Source organism: Nerophis ophidion, linkage group LG07, assembly GCF_033978795.1.
Source record: "Nerophis ophidion isolate RoL-2023_Sa linkage group LG07, RoL_Noph_v1.0, whole genome shotgun sequence".
Lineage (NCBI taxonomy): Eukaryota > Metazoa > Chordata > Actinopteri > Syngnathiformes > Syngnathidae > Nerophis > Nerophis ophidion.
The window spans coordinates 65957500-65978001 of NC_084617.1; the positions used below are offsets into that span (position 1 = coordinate 65957500).

At 38.6% G+C, this 20502-nt stretch overlaps 1 protein-coding gene across 4 annotated transcripts in view; it reads left to right on the top strand.

The window, feature by feature from the left end:
- glt1d1 (glycosyltransferase 1 domain containing 1) overlaps positions 1–20502 on the top strand; it is a 49149-nt gene that overhangs the window by 21447 nt on the left and 7200 nt on the right. For 2 of the 4 annotated variants that reach the window (XM_061906890.1, XM_061906891.1), the window contains 4 exons: positions 9222–9271; positions 15213–15256; positions 15625–15745; positions 19384–19482. In XM_061906890.1, coding sequence (XP_061762874.1) covers positions 9222–9271; positions 15213–15256; positions 15625–15745; positions 19384–19482 — 314 coding nt within the window. Of the gene's footprint in view, positions 1–7558; positions 7658–9221; positions 9272–15212; positions 15257–15624; positions 15746–19383; positions 19483–20502 lie in introns of all 4 variants that reach the window. The other 2 variants (XM_061906892.1, XM_061906889.1) reach the window with 2 other exon arrangements.

Consider the following 20502-nt stretch of genomic DNA (forward strand, 5'->3'; position numbering starts at 1 on the left):
CATGCCAAATTACTTTGGAGGGGATTAAAAGTCAGGCCACAAATCAATGCGGGCCAATCTTTTTGTTAAACTTTTGATGTCTCAGGCCGCGCTGAAGACTTCGGCAGGGTGCACTTGGCCCACGGGCCGTAGTTTGGACAATTCTAATGTATAAAATGTATCAAAGTGGCCCCGTGCATTTTTCTCGTGTGCGGCCCTAAGCTGAAACGTTTGAACACCCCTGATAAACAGTATTAAATACTGCGTTTATGACAGTTTTACAGTTTAGAGAAATACATGTGTCGAAGTGCTTGGTGGGACTGTTGTTGGGTGTAAAATAAGATCCAAATCATCACCTGCCAGTTAAAATATGTCGGAGTGGGTGTCAGCTATATGAATCGGTATGTGTGAGGTCTTTGTGGTATTTTAGTTTAGTTTCTTGTTTCCCAAACTGCTTTTTCTCACAATATATTTTTAGATATAAATATTATCAGAACCAGTTTGCACTGAGAACAGATCAGATCAGAAGCAGTTATCTATACTGTGGTGCCTCATAAAAGTGTACAAACCACAACGTACTTGGTAGCAATACTTTTTTTCAACTATATTTCAAATGGCGTATGCGTCTTAATGCATTTTTAACTTGGACTCAGCAAGAGGAGCTTCACTCTAGTACTTTGGTGCTGTGTAGAGGAGCACTTGATTAATAAAGCTCTAGCCTAAGGCCATTTGTCACCACATTTTACAACTGGTGCAAGTGATACTTATTGCCCACATACTCTTCCCTTAGTCCATTCTTGTTGACTTACAACATAAGTGTTCTTTTCTCCTGATGTTTTAAAGGAGGCTACCATGATTTCGATTGCTTTTATCTTTAAATAGAAAGTATCATCATTTTAAATGTATCATTGTGCAGTCTATATTTATTTGATCAATTGTCTTTGTTTATTTCTCGGAAAATACTGTACTCCGATGTTTTGATTTTAAGTGTACCAATTTGGATAAATGAATTTATGAAAGGAAGAAACCGTTGTACTCACCAGAGTAGTTTTTGATTACTACAACTGTGCTTCTGAAATAATTGCTGCATTTTTTTGGATGCTGCTAAAGAAGCTTTTAAGCCTCATTCTTTCTTCTTGCTGGATGACTTATTGCTTTCACCCGGATTAATGGTAAAAAGAGGTTGTATTTGGTCTATGCACACTCTCTAATCAGTGGTACTGAATTCCATATTCCTACCGAATTGAGGTACTGTGGTGTGTTTAATACAACAGGTGTCCTATTTTTTCAATTTCCAAAGTGAGAGATTTAAGAAAAACGTGTGCATCATTAGTCAAGTATGGTCTTTGTTCCACAATTAGTGCTCTTATACACATGAGATAAAATACCATTCGAGGTATTCAACCCCATTTTGTATTGCCTCAATATTTAGCTTTATTCAAAAGATTTTGCAAAATAAAATAAGCGGCACTTCATATCAAAGTGAAAACAGATTGTACAAGCTAGTGTCAATTAATTACAAATATATATTGTAATTTCTGGTCTATTAGACGCTACATTTTTTTCCCCTCTTCAAACCCTGCACTTTATACAATGATGCGTCTAATTTATAGATTTTTCCAGATTTCTGAGTTTCACACGGCACCGATAAATTTAGCCTCTTCACATCTGATCAACTGAATTGCCGAACAGGTCACAGTGGACCAATTAAGTAGTTCGTATTAAATTAAATGCCTTCACACAATCATTTATTTGGCAATTTAACGCTTTGTCCACTCAGCCTCATCATTGAGGGGATACGTTGAAATGGACAAGGTGCCACCCCAAAGTCGAAAGCGATCGACCCAGCCATCAAAAACTGAAATCTACCACCACTAACAGGCCACGAAAGGCCACTTGGCCGTGTAAAAAAAAAGTCTCAAGCCCAGGAGGCGACCAGCCTCAAGACAAAAGTGAAGGGGAAAGCGAGGCAGAAAGAAAGCCTCAACTCTGACACGGAAGAAGACCAACATGGCGGCCCCTGTGCGCTGGTGGAAGAGAAGGACGAAGACGGCGCTCTTCAGGAGGCTGCTGTATGCCGTGTTAAAGGCACCGTTTTTGTTAATTTTGTCAATGAACACAAAAGCCTTTTTAACCTTTTTTTATGTTCCAATGTGTACACCTGCGACTTATAGACTTGTGCAGCCAGTATATGTACAAAACAGAATTTGTCCAAAAATTTGGTGGGTGTGGCTTATAATTCTTTAGCCAAGAAAGTGCGCTAAATTATGCCTGCAGTGCTACCGAGATCATAGAGAACAGAGTACATTAACTGAGTACAGTTAATGTGTTTTGAGATTGTAGTATATAAACACCTGTGTCTGGGAGGTCTCTGTTCTATTAGTGTTCTTACTACAATTGCAACATAAAGATAAAAAGGGTACGTTAATAGTTCAGGATAGGACATGGTTACAAGAAGATTTCCCTTTCACTGGATATCCCAAAGAAGTCAGTTACATCTATAATTAAGAAATAGAAGGATATGCTATTTTTATTTATTTTGCCTAATACTGGCTTTCCTCACACACTGATCGGATGAGAAGAACACTGTTGATGGGGACCACAAAGACACCTACACCCTCTCTGAATGAGTTAAGCGACTGTACAGGCTACAACTGGTGCACTGCTGCTTCAGCAGTCTTAGGTGTATGAGAGAGAAAGCCACTGTTGAAAAAAGTTCACATCAAATTTCTCTTTGATCTGGCAAAAATGAAGAAGGTTCTTTGGTCTGGTGAGACCAAATGGAGCTTTTCTGTGAACACTAAGGACTGCACGTCACCACAAACATACCAGCTCTACTGTGAAGCATGGTAGTGGGAGCATGATGTTGTGGGACTGATTTTCAGCAGCAAGCCCTGAAACGTTTGCAAAGGTAGAGAGGGAACATGACACAGAAAAATCTCCTCAAATCCCAAAGGGGAATCTGTTTCTACTACTTTGGAGAATATTTAGTTCCCAACATACCAAAGCTCCACAGAACTGGTTCAAACACAGCATGGTAGATGTTTTAGCCCAGGCCCCAGATCTAAATCAACAATTTTTGTTTTGACTTGAAAAGAAAGTTTGAGCTGTTCCCGAGAAGCAATGTGGAACATTTGCAGTGTTCAGTTGAGCCAGCCTATTTAAGACATATCCATACAGTCGAAGTGCTGTGATTTTGATTCTACTAAATGTTGACCTAAAGCAGGGATATTCAGCTGAATTGATTTGGGAACCAAATTTCCAGAAAGCTAAGGACCTGAGGACCGGACTTCTCTCTTTTCTATATGCATTGCTAGTTTATTCCTAAGAACCTGCATACTCTACTGCAGACATTTAATATTGGTCCATTAATTTTGTCAGAGTTACCAGAGCACTCTGCTGTTTCTTTTAGGACCTTCTGCAAAAAAGCTAGTCAAATATCATCTCTCTTACAGCACTCTAGTGTTAAAATTTTACTGCAAAAATGTGAATCTCTCACAAGGTTTTATGAACTGAAGATGTAGGCCACCAGTTGAATAGCCGAAATGATTAAAAAGAGAGGACGTAAACTGTAACATCGAGAAACACCACTACTATAACTAAATAAGCTGAACAAATGACTACTGTCTGCATCTAAAATAACAAGCTACAGCAACAACTTAGTTACAATAACCGTATTACAAAAAAAAAATAATAATGCTGCCAAAAAGGAGAAGACTTAAAGTGGTGCCTTGAGGAACGCCTCAGTTATGTAAACCACAATTTTGGACCCCACTGTTCTATCAAGGGTAAAATGTCAATGCAAGGATTTACAGATGTATTTACAGTGGTCCAATGCAACAAAGAGGAACTATAAAACAGGAGCACTCTAGTGTTTTTTATGAATTTGTGGCAAACTAGTCTCCCGAGTTTTAAACGAAACTGAGGGGCCGGTATGGTGTCATTCTCGGTCTTTGATTTGGTAACCCGGGCTGCAAGTTGAAAGCCCTGACATGAGTCATTTATGCAGGTTTTTTACCCTCTCCATGTTTATTAGATAGTACTTTATTTATTCCGTCAGGAGAGTTCCTTCAGGAAAATTAAAATTTTCAGCACAATCCCATTCAAGATCAAACATTACAGGGAGACAGAACAGGATCGCTGACGGGTCTGCCGGCTTCCAGCGCCCCTTACAAAAAAGATGACATACAGGTAAACAGGGGGGGGGGGGGGGATGGGAGAAAAGAATAGAAGATTAAAATAAAATTAAAAAAAAAAAAAAAAAAATCGGTCTTAGCCTGGGCCCTGGAGTAGGGGTGCAGACTGAGGCCAAGGGGGAAAAAAAACAACTCGTAGCCATAGTACACATCCCTCTTACATGTGTGTAAGAGGGAAACATCAAAGAACACAGAGGACATTAAAGACATTAAAGCAGCAGATACAACCAGACACTTCTACATACAGCTATGAATAAAAAGTAAAAGAAACATATACACTGTGGTGGCCTCTGCGGTGTTCCACGCCATTTTCCGCTGGGGTGGAGGGAGCATGGCCAGAGACAGAAGCAGACCCAACAAAGCAACAGCCGACTCCACTCTCGGCCAATGTCCAGTCCGCATGCACACATTTGTAAAAATCTGTTTTCACTTTGACATTAAACATTCTTGTCAGAACATCTAAATGATTTTAACCAAGATTTAATCTTTAAAATCTATAAAGAGCTGACATACACTATATTGCCGAATGAATTTGGCCACCCATCCAAATGATGAGAATCAGGTGCCCTAATCACTTGACCCAGTGTATAAAATCAAGCCCATATGCATGGAGACTGTTTCTACAAACATTTGTGAAAGAATGGCCCGCTCTCAGTGATTTCCAGCGTGGAACTGTCATAGGATACCACCTGTGCAACAAATCCAGTCGTGAAATTTCATTGCTCCTAAATATTCCAAAGTCAACTTTATTATAAGAAAAGTAAAGAGTTTGGGAATAACAGCAAGTCAGCCACCAAGTGGTAGGCCACGTAAACTGACAGAGTGGGGTCAGTGGATGCTGAAGCGCATAGTGCAAAGACTTTCTGCACATTCAGTTGCCACAGAGCTCCAAACTTCATGTGACATTCCAATTAGCCCACGTACAGTATGTAGAGAGCTTCATAGAATGGGTTTCCATGGCCTTGAAGCAGCATCTAGTGAGATGCAGTAGTGTAAAGCAGGTCGCCACTGGACTCCAGAGCAGTGGAGACGCCTTCTCTGGACTGATGAATCACGCTCTTCTATCTGGGAATCTGTTGGACCAGTTTGGGTTAGAAGGTTGCCAGGACAACATTAAATTTCGGACTGCATTGTGCCAATTGTGAAATTTGGTGGAGGAGGAATTATGATGTTGAGTTGGTTTTTTCAAGAGTTGGGCTTAGCCCCTTTGTTCCAGTGAAAGGAACTTTAATTGCTCCAGGATACCAGAACATTTTGGGCAATTCCAGGGGATGGCACTTCAATTTAATATGTGAGTAAAGGCAGGTGGCCAAATACTTTTGGCAATATAGTGTATCAAAGGGCTTGAACAAGGCTGAAAGGGGCAATGACAACTCTTGTCAGCGATTGCAAAGAAAATGCAGTATGTTAATCTGATGACAGCCACTTCTTTGTATTATTTCCACAGCACCAAGATGTCTCTATTGCCATGACACAGGGTGTCATTATTTTGTACTTGCAAATAGTGGGATTGAGGAGAGACAGGTGGACTTATTTGAGCGGTTCAAGTGAAGACCACTTTTATATGCATACTTGGTCATATTCTAATTAAAGCATTTGGGAAATGTCAACAAAGCCTTCCTGAAGTTGATGGCAAACACAAACCATTTTTTTCTCAGTGAACTGCATGAGCAATAGACAGTTGAAAGATTGCTGCTGGAACATTAGAATATTTTCACACTTTATTTCTCTCTTAAAGGTTTTGTCACTCATTTTGCAAGGTCTCTGCTACAATTCCAACTGCCATTATTTCCTTGCGTCGTATTTTGAGGTCAGGACTTTGGTCTTCTACCTGAGCGTGTGTGCTTTTCTTATGCCACGTGAAATCAATGCAAGGATGTTGAAGACATCCTGGAGAATTAGCAGCTCCATTGACAATAGGCTCTGAGGATCGGGGTCAGAGACCAGACTCCACGCTGTCACTTTTAGAGCGGCTTTAATAGCATTAAAGATCTGCCTCAGCCTCCTGATCTGGACTTAACTGGCAGCAGGGGATTTTGCTTGCCTGTCATGGAACTCCTAGCATTTGCTTGTGTGGCTGTTTGCAGTCTCATGGTGTGCTTATTTACTTTTAATAATGAACACATATTTAAAACACTTTATAAAGTTCTGTAGTAGCCATTCACTGATTATTTTTTAACAAAAGATGTGCTTTTACAAACTGTGATTTACATAAAATCATCACTGCTTTCATTAACTAATAAACATGGGCTGGGATGTCTTTTGACTGGCATTGTGTAAAGGCAGGCGGGCGATGACACGTTGTAGAGGACGGTAAAAATAAAGCCATCACGGCACGCCTCAACATTGTAGTCCGAGTGAAGATCGGAGGATGTTAACCCCGGTTGATGTCCGGGAGAGGCGCCAAAATCCGGAAACCCCCCGAAACAATCGGGGGGGGGGGTCGGCGATTATGCAGCTGAGCCACATCAGAGTGGCTAAAGAGCTGCATGCGGCTCCGGAGCCGCGGTTTGCCGACCCCTGAACTATACCATGTAAAGGAATAAGGAAGTATCTTAAATTACACTGACAATTTTACTTACCATAAATAAATCCAAATATTTACAGTTAATACATGTCAACCGTATCGACCGATCTCACTCATGGATCATCAGTATCAGAATCGGCAGCAAGAAACCCTGATCAGAGCAAGCAATGTTTTTTAGGAATCACAAAAACGTAGCTGCAAATAGTATTGAAGCACAACATTTATGCCACTCCCCAAATTTTGATCACGACTGTACATGTCCCTAATCCTGCAGAACGTGTTCAACCAATCATTACTAATGTAGACACACCCAGTGTAGCAGACATCAGGTGTGATTATCTGTTCCTGTTAGTGCCTGTTCGTGTGTATGTGTGTGTTTGTGCGTGTGTCATAATAATCATAGTGCAGGGTCGGGTTATTAGGATTTGCGCCGTTTGAAGGTCAGCTGCTAAACAGTACAGTCATTGGCACCCTTCTTCTGCAAGTCTCTTAATGTTTTGGTTGCACTCCAACTGGGCAAAGAGCTGACTCCGTAGTTTTCTCAAACAATTTGACATCATTACTTGTTTTCCAGCAATGTAAATCTTCCCTGGCCACGGTTAGACCGTTGTGGCCATGTAGTTATGACTACAGTGATTAGGCCACGCCTTTTAGTGCCTTTCAATTTCCCTTGCTGAGCATTACAACTGTGATCAGGGAATGGCGCAAACACATCAGTCACTGCCGTCTTATTTTCTTCCTGACCTTGGTTGATGTATCACTTTCATTACCTGCCAATGTACTTGGGATGTTCATTATGCAATGTTTTGTTATTTTAGCACTGCATGTTTTTCCTTGATGTCTGGCATCACTCCAGGTATACGTGGTGAGCATGTGGAACGGCTCCATGTTTTCCTGTTGATCTGTGGCCTCAGAAGAGTCAAGGACCCTCTGTATTTAGTGGAGAGTTTTTCAGGTGCAGCCGACATTTAAAAATCACTCAACATTATTTTTGGTATTTAGGAATTTTAATGTGAAATAGTTTATATTGTTGTTGTTGTTTTATTTTTGCAAAGCTTTTCTGTCTGTATAGTTTATTCGAGCTAGTGGTTGAGGCATTGTCCTCATGAATTAAACATGGCACGAGATCTCTGCGGTTGAGTATCATCAAATTGAAAATGTATGCCCAAGTGCAGAGCTTTTACTAACAGCTCATAAAGGATCCACACGGACCCTGTTTATGAATCTTTTCTCATGGCTCATTTACTGTTAAGATACAGTGGTACCTTAGTTGTCATTCCAAAACATCCAATGAGAACCAAATTGTACAGAAACCAAATCAAATTCCCGTAAAAAATTTGTAAATGTAATTAACTTGCTTTAAGCACCCAAAAATAGTAATACAAAACAGGTCTTTTGTAGAACAATTTTAGTTTGACATGCATAAAATAATGCAAAATACATATAATTGACAAATTAAATCATGATTACTATAGACACCACATTTTGTACTTTGCTGCAAGTTATTTCTTGGATTCAGTGTTTCTAATCTTCTTGATCATGGTGCCAGCACTAGTTTTAAACCCAATAAATAAGGACAACGACTGTGCTTATAAATGTACATCAAATATTGTAACCACATGCACGTGCTACAAAACATCCCACTGCTGTGACTCCACAACCCCTTAGCAGTGCAATACAACTACAATTTATTTGGGCCAGAATGTAAGTTGTTTTGCAGTCATAATTAGGGATAGACACCAAATTTGGTACGGGTATTAATTCATATACCTTTGTACTCGTAACGTAATTTCAACATCGGCTCAGACACATGGTACTGATTTGCATCAGTAATTTTGTATGGCAATTTTAACACCTCTAAACTTGGCAACAAAAACTACAACTTAGATGCAAGTTACAATCAAAGAGCGAGTCTGTAATAAGTTCAATACTTACAACACTTTGTAGACCACAACATAAGACTACTTCGTAGCGAGGCAACACACTATAATTTATACACTACTGCCTTTTAATGTCTTGGAATTGTAACTGCATTCAAAGGCTATGTAATACTTGCAAATGAGACTCAGAAATATAACAAGAAAACAAGACATAACAAATGGACCGCACAGTTATGAAAATCAGCTGCTCTTTAAATGTTACATTAAAAATTGTATTTTATCATTAGACATTAACACTTGTTAGCACATAATAGTACCAAAAATTGGTACCCGTAAGTACTGGTATCCATTCCCAGGCACTGGCAAATGCTACCTTATCAGTTGACATGTGAAAGGTATCTATCCATAGTCGTTGGCAATAACAATAACACATAGAATACACCACTAACAGGTGGGATTCTTTGTTTGGGACGTTTTTATCAGGGCACACTTTCTAAATCAAACCGTGCAAAACTTGGTACCAATGTACCAATATAAATGAGCTTTTACCTCCAATTGCTAAAATGCAACAGATGTTGGCGCTGTTGGTCCTCCAACCCAGCCTCCAATGTGTAAATACGCCTATTGTCTGTCTTTCAGAGTGGCACAGTGAGAATCCCCAAAATGTTCTCGTTATAATTGGTCCAAAGGTAAGAACACATCCTTAAAATGTTTATTTTTGTGTTTGTTGTCCAACATACACCAGGAGTATCTTTCTCTCTGCATTTTGACTCGGTGTACAATTGCTACTGCTAACAGACATGCCCTGGAGCTTCTGACTGTGGCTAATTGGACACAGTAGAGATACCACTTTAACTATTTACAGTAGCTGTGATTGTAGTCAGCACTGAGCGTCTCCTAACAGGCTGAAAGTCATCAGCTGTAGTGCCTCTTCCCTTTTGTGTCAAACTGACATCTGCTTATTGCATATTTCAGATGGGCACTTACCCAACTAGTCATGTATACAGTACAGCTTTGTGTCCTGATCTGCACATGCCCTGACATGTGACATATGATAGAAATTGCCAGTTCCCCTCTCTGCCATCCTCTTTCAGTTTTAGCCCATTGTCTCATTCCTTTAACTAAATCAGTAAATAGACTTATGATATTTGGGCATTTTTTGAACAATTAGCACAAGTCAAATCCTGGCAAACAGCAGAAAATATGTGTGTACAATGTCTTTATCAATTTACCTTACAGTATTTGCCTCAAATGAATGAGACTTGGCACAGGGCTTATCTACTGTATACTTTTGAAACGTGCTCTGTTGTGCTTTGATCTTGTTTGATAAAGCAATTCAGTTGAAACAACAACGCTTGATTCATCTCAATACTTCTAAATCACAGTGGAAGTGTTTGTTTGTTTGGTTCTCAGATAAACAAGGCACATATTTTGTTAAAAAAAACGACGTGTGTGTATCGTTTTCCCACAATATTTGTGTGACTCTCACCGTTAAGCATTGTCTACATTCAGTAAATAGATATCAGTGAATCTAAAACTAAAGACTAGTGACTGTTCCAATTAGTCATGCATTGCTCAAAGTGTTACGCATCATAAATATAAGGGAAGAAAATTCAGGTCATTTTGTCAACGATGACGCATCAAACTCATCTGTCAATGCACAACTGTTCCTCGAGTATTGCCTTGTATTTGTCCATAAAAAAATATTTATTATTGCATATTGTGGGCTTCAAAGTGGAGGGGAAAACAGGGATGTTGTACCGGGACCCCAAACTCAGAATCCCCTGGGCTTTTGTAAAGTTTGAAGATGTTTGCTATTTCATTTGAATATGTAAGTTACAAAACATGTCGTATATCTTAAGATGAAATGGATACAGCCATTAAAGTTCAATATGAAGGTTGCTTGGATAAAATTAAGCATATCTCATACAACCCCTATCAAAAATGCAAAATGGTTTATTCCACCTAGATAGCAGTAAACTTGGCTACAAACACTTCAGACACAGCACCAACATTTTGGAAGAAGAATGAAGTGATAGAAGAAAGGTATTTGCCAGTTCCCCTCTCTGCCATCCTCTTTCAGTTTTAGCCCATTGTCTCATTCCTTTAACTAAATCAGTAAATAGACTTATGATATTTGGGCATTTTTTTAAACAATTAGCACAAGTCAAATCCTGGCAAACAGCAGAAAATATGTGTGTACAATGTCTTTATCAATGTACCTTACAGTATTTGCCTCAAATGAATGAGACTTGGCACAGGGCTTATCTACTGTATACTTTTGCAACGTACTCCGTTGTGCTTTGATCTTGTTTGATAAAACAATTCAGTTGAAACAACAACGCTTGATTCATCTCAATACTTCTAAATCACAGTGAAAGTGTTTGTTTGTTTGGTTCTCAGATAAACAAGGCACATATTTTATTAAAAGAACGACGTGTGTGTATCGTTTTCCCACAATATTTGTGTGACTCTCACCGTTAAGCATTGTCTACATTCAGTAAATAGATATCAGTGAATCTAAAACTAAAGACTAGTGACTGTTCCAATTAGTCATGCATTGCTCAAAGTGTTACGCATCATAAATATACGGGAAGAAAATTCAGGTCATTTTGTCAACGATGACGCATCAAACTCATCTGTCAATGCACAACTGTTCCTCGAGTATTGCCTTGTATTTGTCCATAAAAAAATATTTATTATTACATATTGTGGGCTTCAAACTGGAGGGGAAAACAGGGATGTTGTACCGGGACCCCAAACTCAGAATCCCCTGGGCTTTTGTAAAGTTTGAAGATGTTTGCTATTTCATTTGAATATGTAAGTTACAAAAAATGTCGTATATCTTAAGATGAAATAGATACAGCCATTAAAGTTCAATATGAAGGTTGCTTGGATAAAATTAAGCATATCTCATACAACCCCTATCAAAAATGCAAAATGGTTTATTGCACCTAGATAGCAGTAAACTTGGCTACAAACACTTCAGACACAGCACCAACATTTTGGAAGAAGAATGAAGTGATAGAAGAAAGGTAAAAATATGATTAATGTATTTGTGGCAGCATAGGAGAAAGTGATGTACAAGTTTCACTTTTGAATCTCATTGCACATAACTGTGGTGCATTCAAGGACCCATCGATTGAATAGTTAGAGAGAGAGGCGTTAAAGGGTAGGTTTAACCCCCAGAAGATGCAGTAATAATAATATAACAATGATATATTACTATGATTTGTATTACCCAGTGATGATAATTATATGTGAATCAGGTAATCTCTACTTCACACTCTAAAGTGAAGGAAAACTTGACAGATTTAAAACAAAATAGAATAAAGAAAAACACATTATTGTCAACAAACATGAGAGCTTGACAGAAAATACAGGTGGATACTCTGATTGGTGCAGTTGATATACAATATATCTTGTGACCAAAATATCATCCCTGACGTCAACAGGCAAGGCATGGCAGGGCACGTTTATTTATACAGCATAATTCGTACACAAAAATAATGAGAGTTTATATCAAGGGTCCCCAAACTCTTTGAGCCAGGGGCCATAATGGGTTGAAAAAATGTGGCCGTTTATAGACAATCGTGGTCAAAAGTGTACATACACTTGTAAAAAACATAATGTCAAGGCTGTCTTGAGTTTCCAATAATTTCTACAACTCTTATTTTTTTGTAATAGAGTGATTGGAGCACATAGTCGTTTGTTAGAAAAAACAACTCCCCTTTACCACCACCATGCCTGACGGTAGGTATGGTGTTCCTGGGATCAAAGGCTGTACCTTTTCTCCTACAAACATATTTCTGGGTATTGTGGCCAAACAGCTCCCTTTTTGTTTCATCTGACCACAGTAGTTTTCTCCAGAAGGTTTTATCTTTGTCCACGTGATGTCAGATGAAATAAAAATGTAGTTGTTTGGCCACAATACCCAGCAATATATTTGGAGAAGAAAAGGTGAGGCCTTTAATCCCAGGAACACCATTCCTATTGTCAAGCATGTTGGTGGTAATATTATGCTCTGGGCCTGTTTTGCTGCCGATGAAACGGGTGCTTTACAGAGAGTAAATGGGACAATAAAAAAAGGAGGAATACCTCCAGATTCTTTAGGACAACCTAAAATCATCAGCCCGGAGGTTAGGTCTTGGGCGCAGTTGGGTGTTCCAACAGGACAATGACCCCAAATGCACGTCAAAAGTGGTAAAGGAATGGCAACATCAGGCTAAAATCAAGGTCCTGACTTAAACATGTGGACAATGCTGAAGAAACAAGTCCATATATTAACATTGCTGTATGTATACTTATGACCCAGCAGATTTGGTCACATTTTCAGTAGACTCATAATAAATTAAAAAAAGTACCAAATTTCATCAATGTTTTTTGTGGCAAACAAGTAAATGCTCCAATCACTCTATCACAAAAAAATAAGACTTGTAGAAATGATCAAACACTTCTTTAAAAATTCCCCATCAGTGAACGCCTTTCCACAGCTAGCAATTAGTTTAGCTGCCTTGAAGCTGGCCCGAACAGATGACAAGTTTGCCTGTGTTTGGCATTACATTTTACTCCGCTGGGCAGCAAATTCACGGTTTAGCGTAGCCAGCTTTTCTCCTCTCACTTTGCCCAGCAAGCTCGCATACTGCCCTCCGTGGAAAATTTCATAGTGTCGCCAAATGTTGAATTCTTTAAACACCCCCTCTGTCTCTTTGCAGATTAGACAAACTGCAAGAAGTCAAAACTCTACACTCGGAAACTGTTTTACGTTTCACCAACGAGTTGGCAATTTTTTTCCCCTCGTACACTAATTGATTGAAAGAGCACGCACTTGACGTCAAGCTATAGATGAGAAAATGTATTTTTAGACAACAAACCGTAGAGTAACAAACGGTAGAAAATTGATTAATAAATGGCCGTGAAAAAACAGATTAAAAAAATAATGATACATATATATATACACATATATATTTTCGGCCGATAAATGCTTCAAAATGTAATATTGGAAATTATCGGTACGTGTGTCAAAAAGTAAAATTTATGACTTTTTAAAACGCCTCTGTACGGAGTGGTACACGGACATAGGGAGAAGTACAGAGTGCTGATAAACCTTAAAGGCACTGCCTTTGCATGCCGGCCCAATCACATAATATCTACGGCTTTTCACACACACAAGTGAATGCACGGCATACTTGGTCAACAGCCATACAGGTCACACTGAAGGTGGCGTTATAAATAACTTTAACACTGTTACAAATATGCGCCACACTGTGAACCCACACAACACAAAAATGACAAACACATTTCGGGAGAACTTCCGCACCGTAACACAACATAAACACAACAGAACAAAGACCCAAAAACCCTTGTAGCACTAACTTTTCCGGGATGCTACAATATACCCCTCCGCTACCCCCTACCCCCCCGACTTTAACCCCGCCCACCTCCCAAACCCTGCCCATCTCAACCTCCTCATGCTCTCTCAGGTAGAGCGTGTCCCAAATTCCAAGCTGCTGTTTTGACGCATGTTAAAAAAAATAATGCACTTTGTGACTTCAATAATAAATATGACAGTGCCAAGTTGGGATTTTGTTTTCCATAACTAGAGTTGACTTATTTTGGAAAACCTTGTTACATTATTTAATGCATCCAGTGGGGCATCACAACAAAATTGGGCATAATAATGTGTTAATTAAACGACTGTATATATCGGTATTGGTTGGTATCAGAATCGGTAATTAAAATTTGGACAATATCAGATAATCGGCTATTGGCAAAAGAGCCATTATCGGACATCTCTAAAATATATGTATTTTTATTTTTAAACTCGGGACTTCCCGCAGGCCAGATTGTGGACGCTGGCGGGCAAATTACGGCCCGCGGGACACAGTTTTTGGACTCCTGGTTCATATGATTATTCACATGTTTACTCTATAATCAATTTCATGGCAATTTTTTGTAAAAAATAAACTTCATGTACATGTGTTTTAATTGTGTTTATCCCATATTTGAAAGTTAAAAACCTAATTAGGGTTTTTACATGTTTTGTGCATCCATGTAAAAAAATAAACTACTACAATTAACTATTGTATTCATCCAATAGTTAATTTAGTGCACTAAACATACCAAGTGTGTGTGTATTGCAACGTTGAAAAGGGATAAGCGGTAGAAAATGGATAGATGGCTGGATGGTTTAGGATGGGAATAAGGGTCCTTCAAAAGTCGTGTCTATGGACCCCAGAATTTGGTGCTACATCCCTAGTTGTGATTGAGATCCTGCTCGCTCTACTATATACACTAAATCCCAATATATTATATGTATTAAATTAGGATACTAATAATACAATTGCAAGTTTGTGCAATGCTAACGGTATAATCAAAAAGTTGCCGCTTGCTTGGCAACATCTTTGACCTAAATTGATATGCTGTGACTTTTTCTGGGGGTAAACTAATGCACACAAATCCCACATTGCAATAATCAGATTGGCCATCCTCCCGATCCTGACCCCAATCTCTGAAAAATAGAGGATTTTCAGAAAATGATTTGCTCTCGGTAAAAAATCATTAATCTTGCCATTGTTTTGTCTGTCCTCCTTGCATTCTTAATTATCATGAAGCTTTTGTGTCTCCCAGATTGATCCTGTCCTGACTGATGCAGTCGAAGCTGTTGTTAGGAGGTAAGTGCCCCTCAATTTTCAGAACCAGTTGCACATTTCATAGAAGCTGCTTGAGCTGTTTTACCCCTAAAATGTTAGACTATGTGCAACAAATGGCACAAACAGCTTCAGATATCCTTAAGAAAGGAGAACTGAATGCACAATGTGGGTGTCTTTTTTCAAATTCTCCTTCTTAGTAGTGATCTTTTCGTTGTTCACCACAACTGTGGTTGGCCTCTCTGGTTAGGACGTCACCTGAGCTGATTGTGCATGTTGCATGTAGTGCTGCCATATTTCTTGCCCTGAGCTTGTCGCTGCTGCTCACCATCATTCACGCCTTTGTGAGCCCTGAGTCACAGCACAATTGAACTCTGAGCCTGCTTCTGCAGAACAGCAGGGGTCTTCTTGGCCCAGGAGAGGAGGCAACCGGAGCTTCACGCTGCCATGAAAAGGTGCTTTGCTTTGGTCAACAGTTCCATCTCAGAGGGCATGTCCGCAGCTATCTTGGAGGTAAACATCTCCAGGCCTCCTGGGTAATAGGGCAACAAATCCCCTGATTAAAACTTGTACTATCTAATGCATGATCAAACATGAATCTGTGATTTTGTAAATGACTCACTCATTGTTCAGGATTCAAAGCCCAAACACCTAAGACAAAATTGTTCAATCTTATCCACTCCTGTTTTTCTATTCCTGAACAAGCAAAATGTGCAAATCCACCTAATCTCCTCTAAACGCAGTTGATTAAGACAATCCACTGTTGGCTTAAAGGTGGATTAGTATGTTAGCATGTTTGTCTCATGCTTGGGGGTATTAGCAGACACAGATTCTTAATTCTGAAACTGAACAATGACAAGAAGATACAATAGTCAAATAATAGTGATTATTCTCAGCATCACCCTGTCTGAAATTTACATGGCACTATATACAGGCTACCATTTACAGTACATGTTGCAGTACTAGGGGCATTCTACCGAATATGTGCCGTTTGCTTCTTCTAACCTTCTCAAAATAAATTTCCAAGTTAGGTTTTTCTTTTTTCAGTTCAAAATCTGATAGTACACACATTGAACTACTCAAAATGTGCATTGGCCCATTTCAGGCCATCTTATTTCATTTTGTACAAAGTTCCTAAAAACAAAGATTACTCATTTGAGTAACATGACTGAAAGTACCTGAAAGGAGTTTTAAGTATAGAATTAGGAATTGAAAAAACTATAACAACAGGACCTAGTGAGAATTTAGGCGAGACTATCATGTGAATTTAAAATATTTTGTTTGGAATAACAAATATTTCTGAAGGATTTGAACAGTTCTAACTCATTAAGTTTTAGGGACAGGCAATAAATGCTTTTTTTTTTTTTTTAAATGTTTTTAAGGTAGTATACATTTTTTTATTAAACATTTAATCAGAATAATTTGCAGGACACTTTGCCTTATAAAAAACAATACAGTTAATGTTATAATTCATTTGCTGTATGTTTTTTATTTTCTGGGGACGCAAATGGCACTGATTTAGTGGAATGGCCAAGATTCTGCAGAGAAATTATACTGTGCATGTATGGCAATGTTTTTTTTTCTTTACACAAAAAGCTTGCATTGTTGCACATAAAGCTCAGGGTCAATTTAGCCATCATTAATACATCAAGCTAGTTTATTGAAGAAACAACAAATGAATCACGCTGCCACAAATTATCTTGTTTTTGACATTTTGTGAACCAAAAAATACTATGTTACATCAAGAGGTGTTGTATTGTATATTTAATTAATTGCTGTAAAGTTCGCTAGTTTTGCTCTGCTTTTTAAGTAAACAAACAAACAGCCAGTTAAATGACAGAGGTCCTGATCTACCAAAGGTTTGTGTGTATTAAAAGACGTGCAAACTTCAAAGTCGCGCAAGGCTGATTTACCAAGCACATGTGTAGAGGATTGTGTCTCTTAAATGAGCAAAAAAGGGCACTGTTCATTTAGCCTGTCTGTATTCATAAATATGTAAAATATATACTGATTATTAGACTGCCCACAAAAGTAGGAGGGGAAGTTGCAAATATAATCATTTAGCGCTTGCAATTTGATTCAGCGTGGCTGAAATTGTTTTGCAGCCACTGTTTTGTTTCTATGTTTAGCTCATCTAGGAATTATGTGCAAGCTGGCACAGTTATGCACAAATGGCTGTGAGAAAGGAAGCGGTTGAAAGAGAGAATATTCTGTCTTTGCGCGTGTCAATGTATTTGGACTGTTAAGTAAATATACTTGAGGTTAAACTATTTTTTTATACTGATTTATGTAACTGATTTGTTTTGCTAACAATTTTGTAAGCTGAATTTTTTTACGTCAAGTTATGCTGACAATTTAAAAAAAATTGAAAAAATCCATCCATGCCTCTTTTTCCGCTTATCCGCGGTCGGGTCGCGGGGGCAGCAGCCTAAGCTGGGAAGCCCAGACTTCCCTCTCCCCAGCCACTTTGTCCAGCTCCTCCCGGGGGATCCCGAGGCGTTCGTGTCCAACGTGTCCTAGATCTTCACAGTGGCGTGGCGTGGACTTGCACTGAATATAAATTAAAATAAACATTTTTATTAAATTGGATATTTACACAAAAAATATATAAATACAAACAATTGATTTACTTACATGAATTCAGTGTCAAAAAAGCTTTTGTAATAATAACACAAAAGTAACCTCCATATTTGGACATATTGTCTATTCAACAGTATATTTTTATAGCTGCTTGATAACATAAGGGGCTGATTAAAACAAATTCTATGGAATTGTTTTGGTGTCTGTTTTTTTTTTTTTTTTAATGGATTTCATTTTTTGAAAAAATCTTTTTCCAACATGCCTTTCTATCACAACATTGCGACGCCTCCCAACGCACACCTTCAGCGTGCTAGAAATAGGTTATGTTGGTGAGAGTGTGCTTCTTTCTATATAGCCCAGAAAAAGAGGGCAAGATTATGATGCCATAAATGTGGAGGAAATGTGTGTCTCCATGGTGACAGGCAAAATCCTCATTTAAATAGGGCGGTCTACATCACTTTTGTATTTGTTATCAATTGTACACAGTGGGTTTTTTTGTTGTCCTGTCCAGCTACTCAGGCAAATCATATTGTTGATGTAGTTGCCCTAATAGGCTGTACACATTTACTTAAAAAAGAGCAGTGTGGGATATTTTCTCAACCTGCTCAGTGGCCTTGTGGTTAGAGTGTCAGCCCTGCGATCGGTAGGTCGTGATTTCAAACCCCGGCCGAGTCATACCAAAGACTATAAAAATGGAACCCATTACCTCCCTGCTTGGCATTCAGCATCAAGGTTTCAAATTGGGGGTTAAATCACTAAAAATAATTGCCAGATGTGGCCCCCGCTGCTGCTCACTGCTCCCTTCACCTGCCAGGGGGTGAGGGTGATGGGTCAAATGCAGAGAATGATCTCACTACACCTAGTGTGTGTGTAACAGTCATTGGTACTTTAACTTACAACTTGATACCTTATTTGTATTTCACTTTATCAAATGGTCTTGTATAATTATTTGGTGCAGCCGGGCCGGAGCAGGAGGGGATAGAAAGAGAAAAAAAGGAAGACAGAGGGGGGAAACTGCGGGGACAAGAGGGGGATAAGACAGACAGACAGACAACAATAACAACAACACCAGAACAACATCAGCAAATAGGATATGTACAAATACGATGGTAAAAATGATTCCTAAAAATCAGTTAGTGAAATGAATAATACAGATATGAAAATGAGCATTATTACACTACAAATGGAGCAATGCAAATACTAACAGAAATAGCACTATTGATAATTAATAAGAACAATAATTACATCTATTATCGACAATACAATTGTTCGAATGCAACAATACATATATGTAATGTTAACTTCAAATACAAAAGAAAGAAGATACATGGAGGGGAAAGGGAAAAAAGGCCAACTATATTAACCCTGTAGATTGTTATAGTTACAATTGGTTAAGGTTTGTCAGTGTGCAATGTGTTACCCAGTTTCTTGTTGGGCAACAACGTTAATATATCTACACGCAGTCTTAGTAGATCACATGCAACACACCCACCAGTTGTACACACAATTTTTTTTGTTTGCACTATATTTCGCACATGTTATTACCTGTTTAACGCTGTGTGCTCCAACAGGCCATGGATCTGGGGCTACCTGTCTTGGCCAGGAACATTCCGGGAAATACTGCTATAGTGCAAAATGAGGTCACTGGACTGGTGTACTCTTCCCCTCAGGTATATTGACACAAAACACATTTTACAGAGGACAATTATAGTTTTCCATGCAGAAACAATGTGAAATGTAGCCATTAAAACAACGTTCACCATGTTTTATAACCAGATAGACCAGGGGTGTCCAAAGTGCGGCCCGCAGGTCATTTTTTAACGGCGCCACGGCACATTTTAAAAATACTATGGAAAAAAATTAAAAACATAAAAAGTGGTATAAAAGAGCAAACAGGTGAACTCTAATAACACAAAGCTGCCATGCAGGCTGTTTCTTTCTTGAAAAAAAAAATTGTGAATCAAAATCAATTATGAATTACAGACTCCAAGGCTTTTTACAATTACAAGGCTCCAATTACGTCACATTAAATATTCCACTTTGAGATATTTTTGGGGGCAAATGTTGGATATTTTGTGTTTACCAGGAAAAAAAACTGAGCTTTTTTTTTTTTTTAGAATGGCCTAAAATGAACAAACAAAAAAAAAAACAAAAAAAAACTTAAAAATGACGGATAGATCTGAACTTGATCTCGAGACCATTGTGTTAAAAGTAAACATTGAAAAAATATATATAATTTATTTTTTAACACTTTAATGAGTAGGACCAAAGACATGCACCTGGGGATAGGTTGATTGGCAACACAAAAAATTGGTCCTAGTGTGTGAATGTGAGTGTGAATGTTGTCTGTCTATCTGTGTTGGCCCTGCGATGAGGTGGCGACTTGTCCAGGGTGTACTCCGCCTTCTGCCCGATTGTAGCTGAGATAGGCGCCCGCGACCCCAAAAGGGAATAAGCGGTAGAAAATGGATGGATGGATGGACACTTTAATGAGTAGGACCCTTTTGGATCAGTGTGTTTTGTTTTTAAGTGTCATTGCACAAATAATAATAAGTGAATTAAAATCAATGGTGTTAGGAGATGTTGACCTTTTTCAGGCTCCAATTATTATATAATTTCAAACATTCTACTTACAAATTTTATTGGGTGAAAATATTGCATATTTTGTGTTTTTTTCAATAAAAAAACAT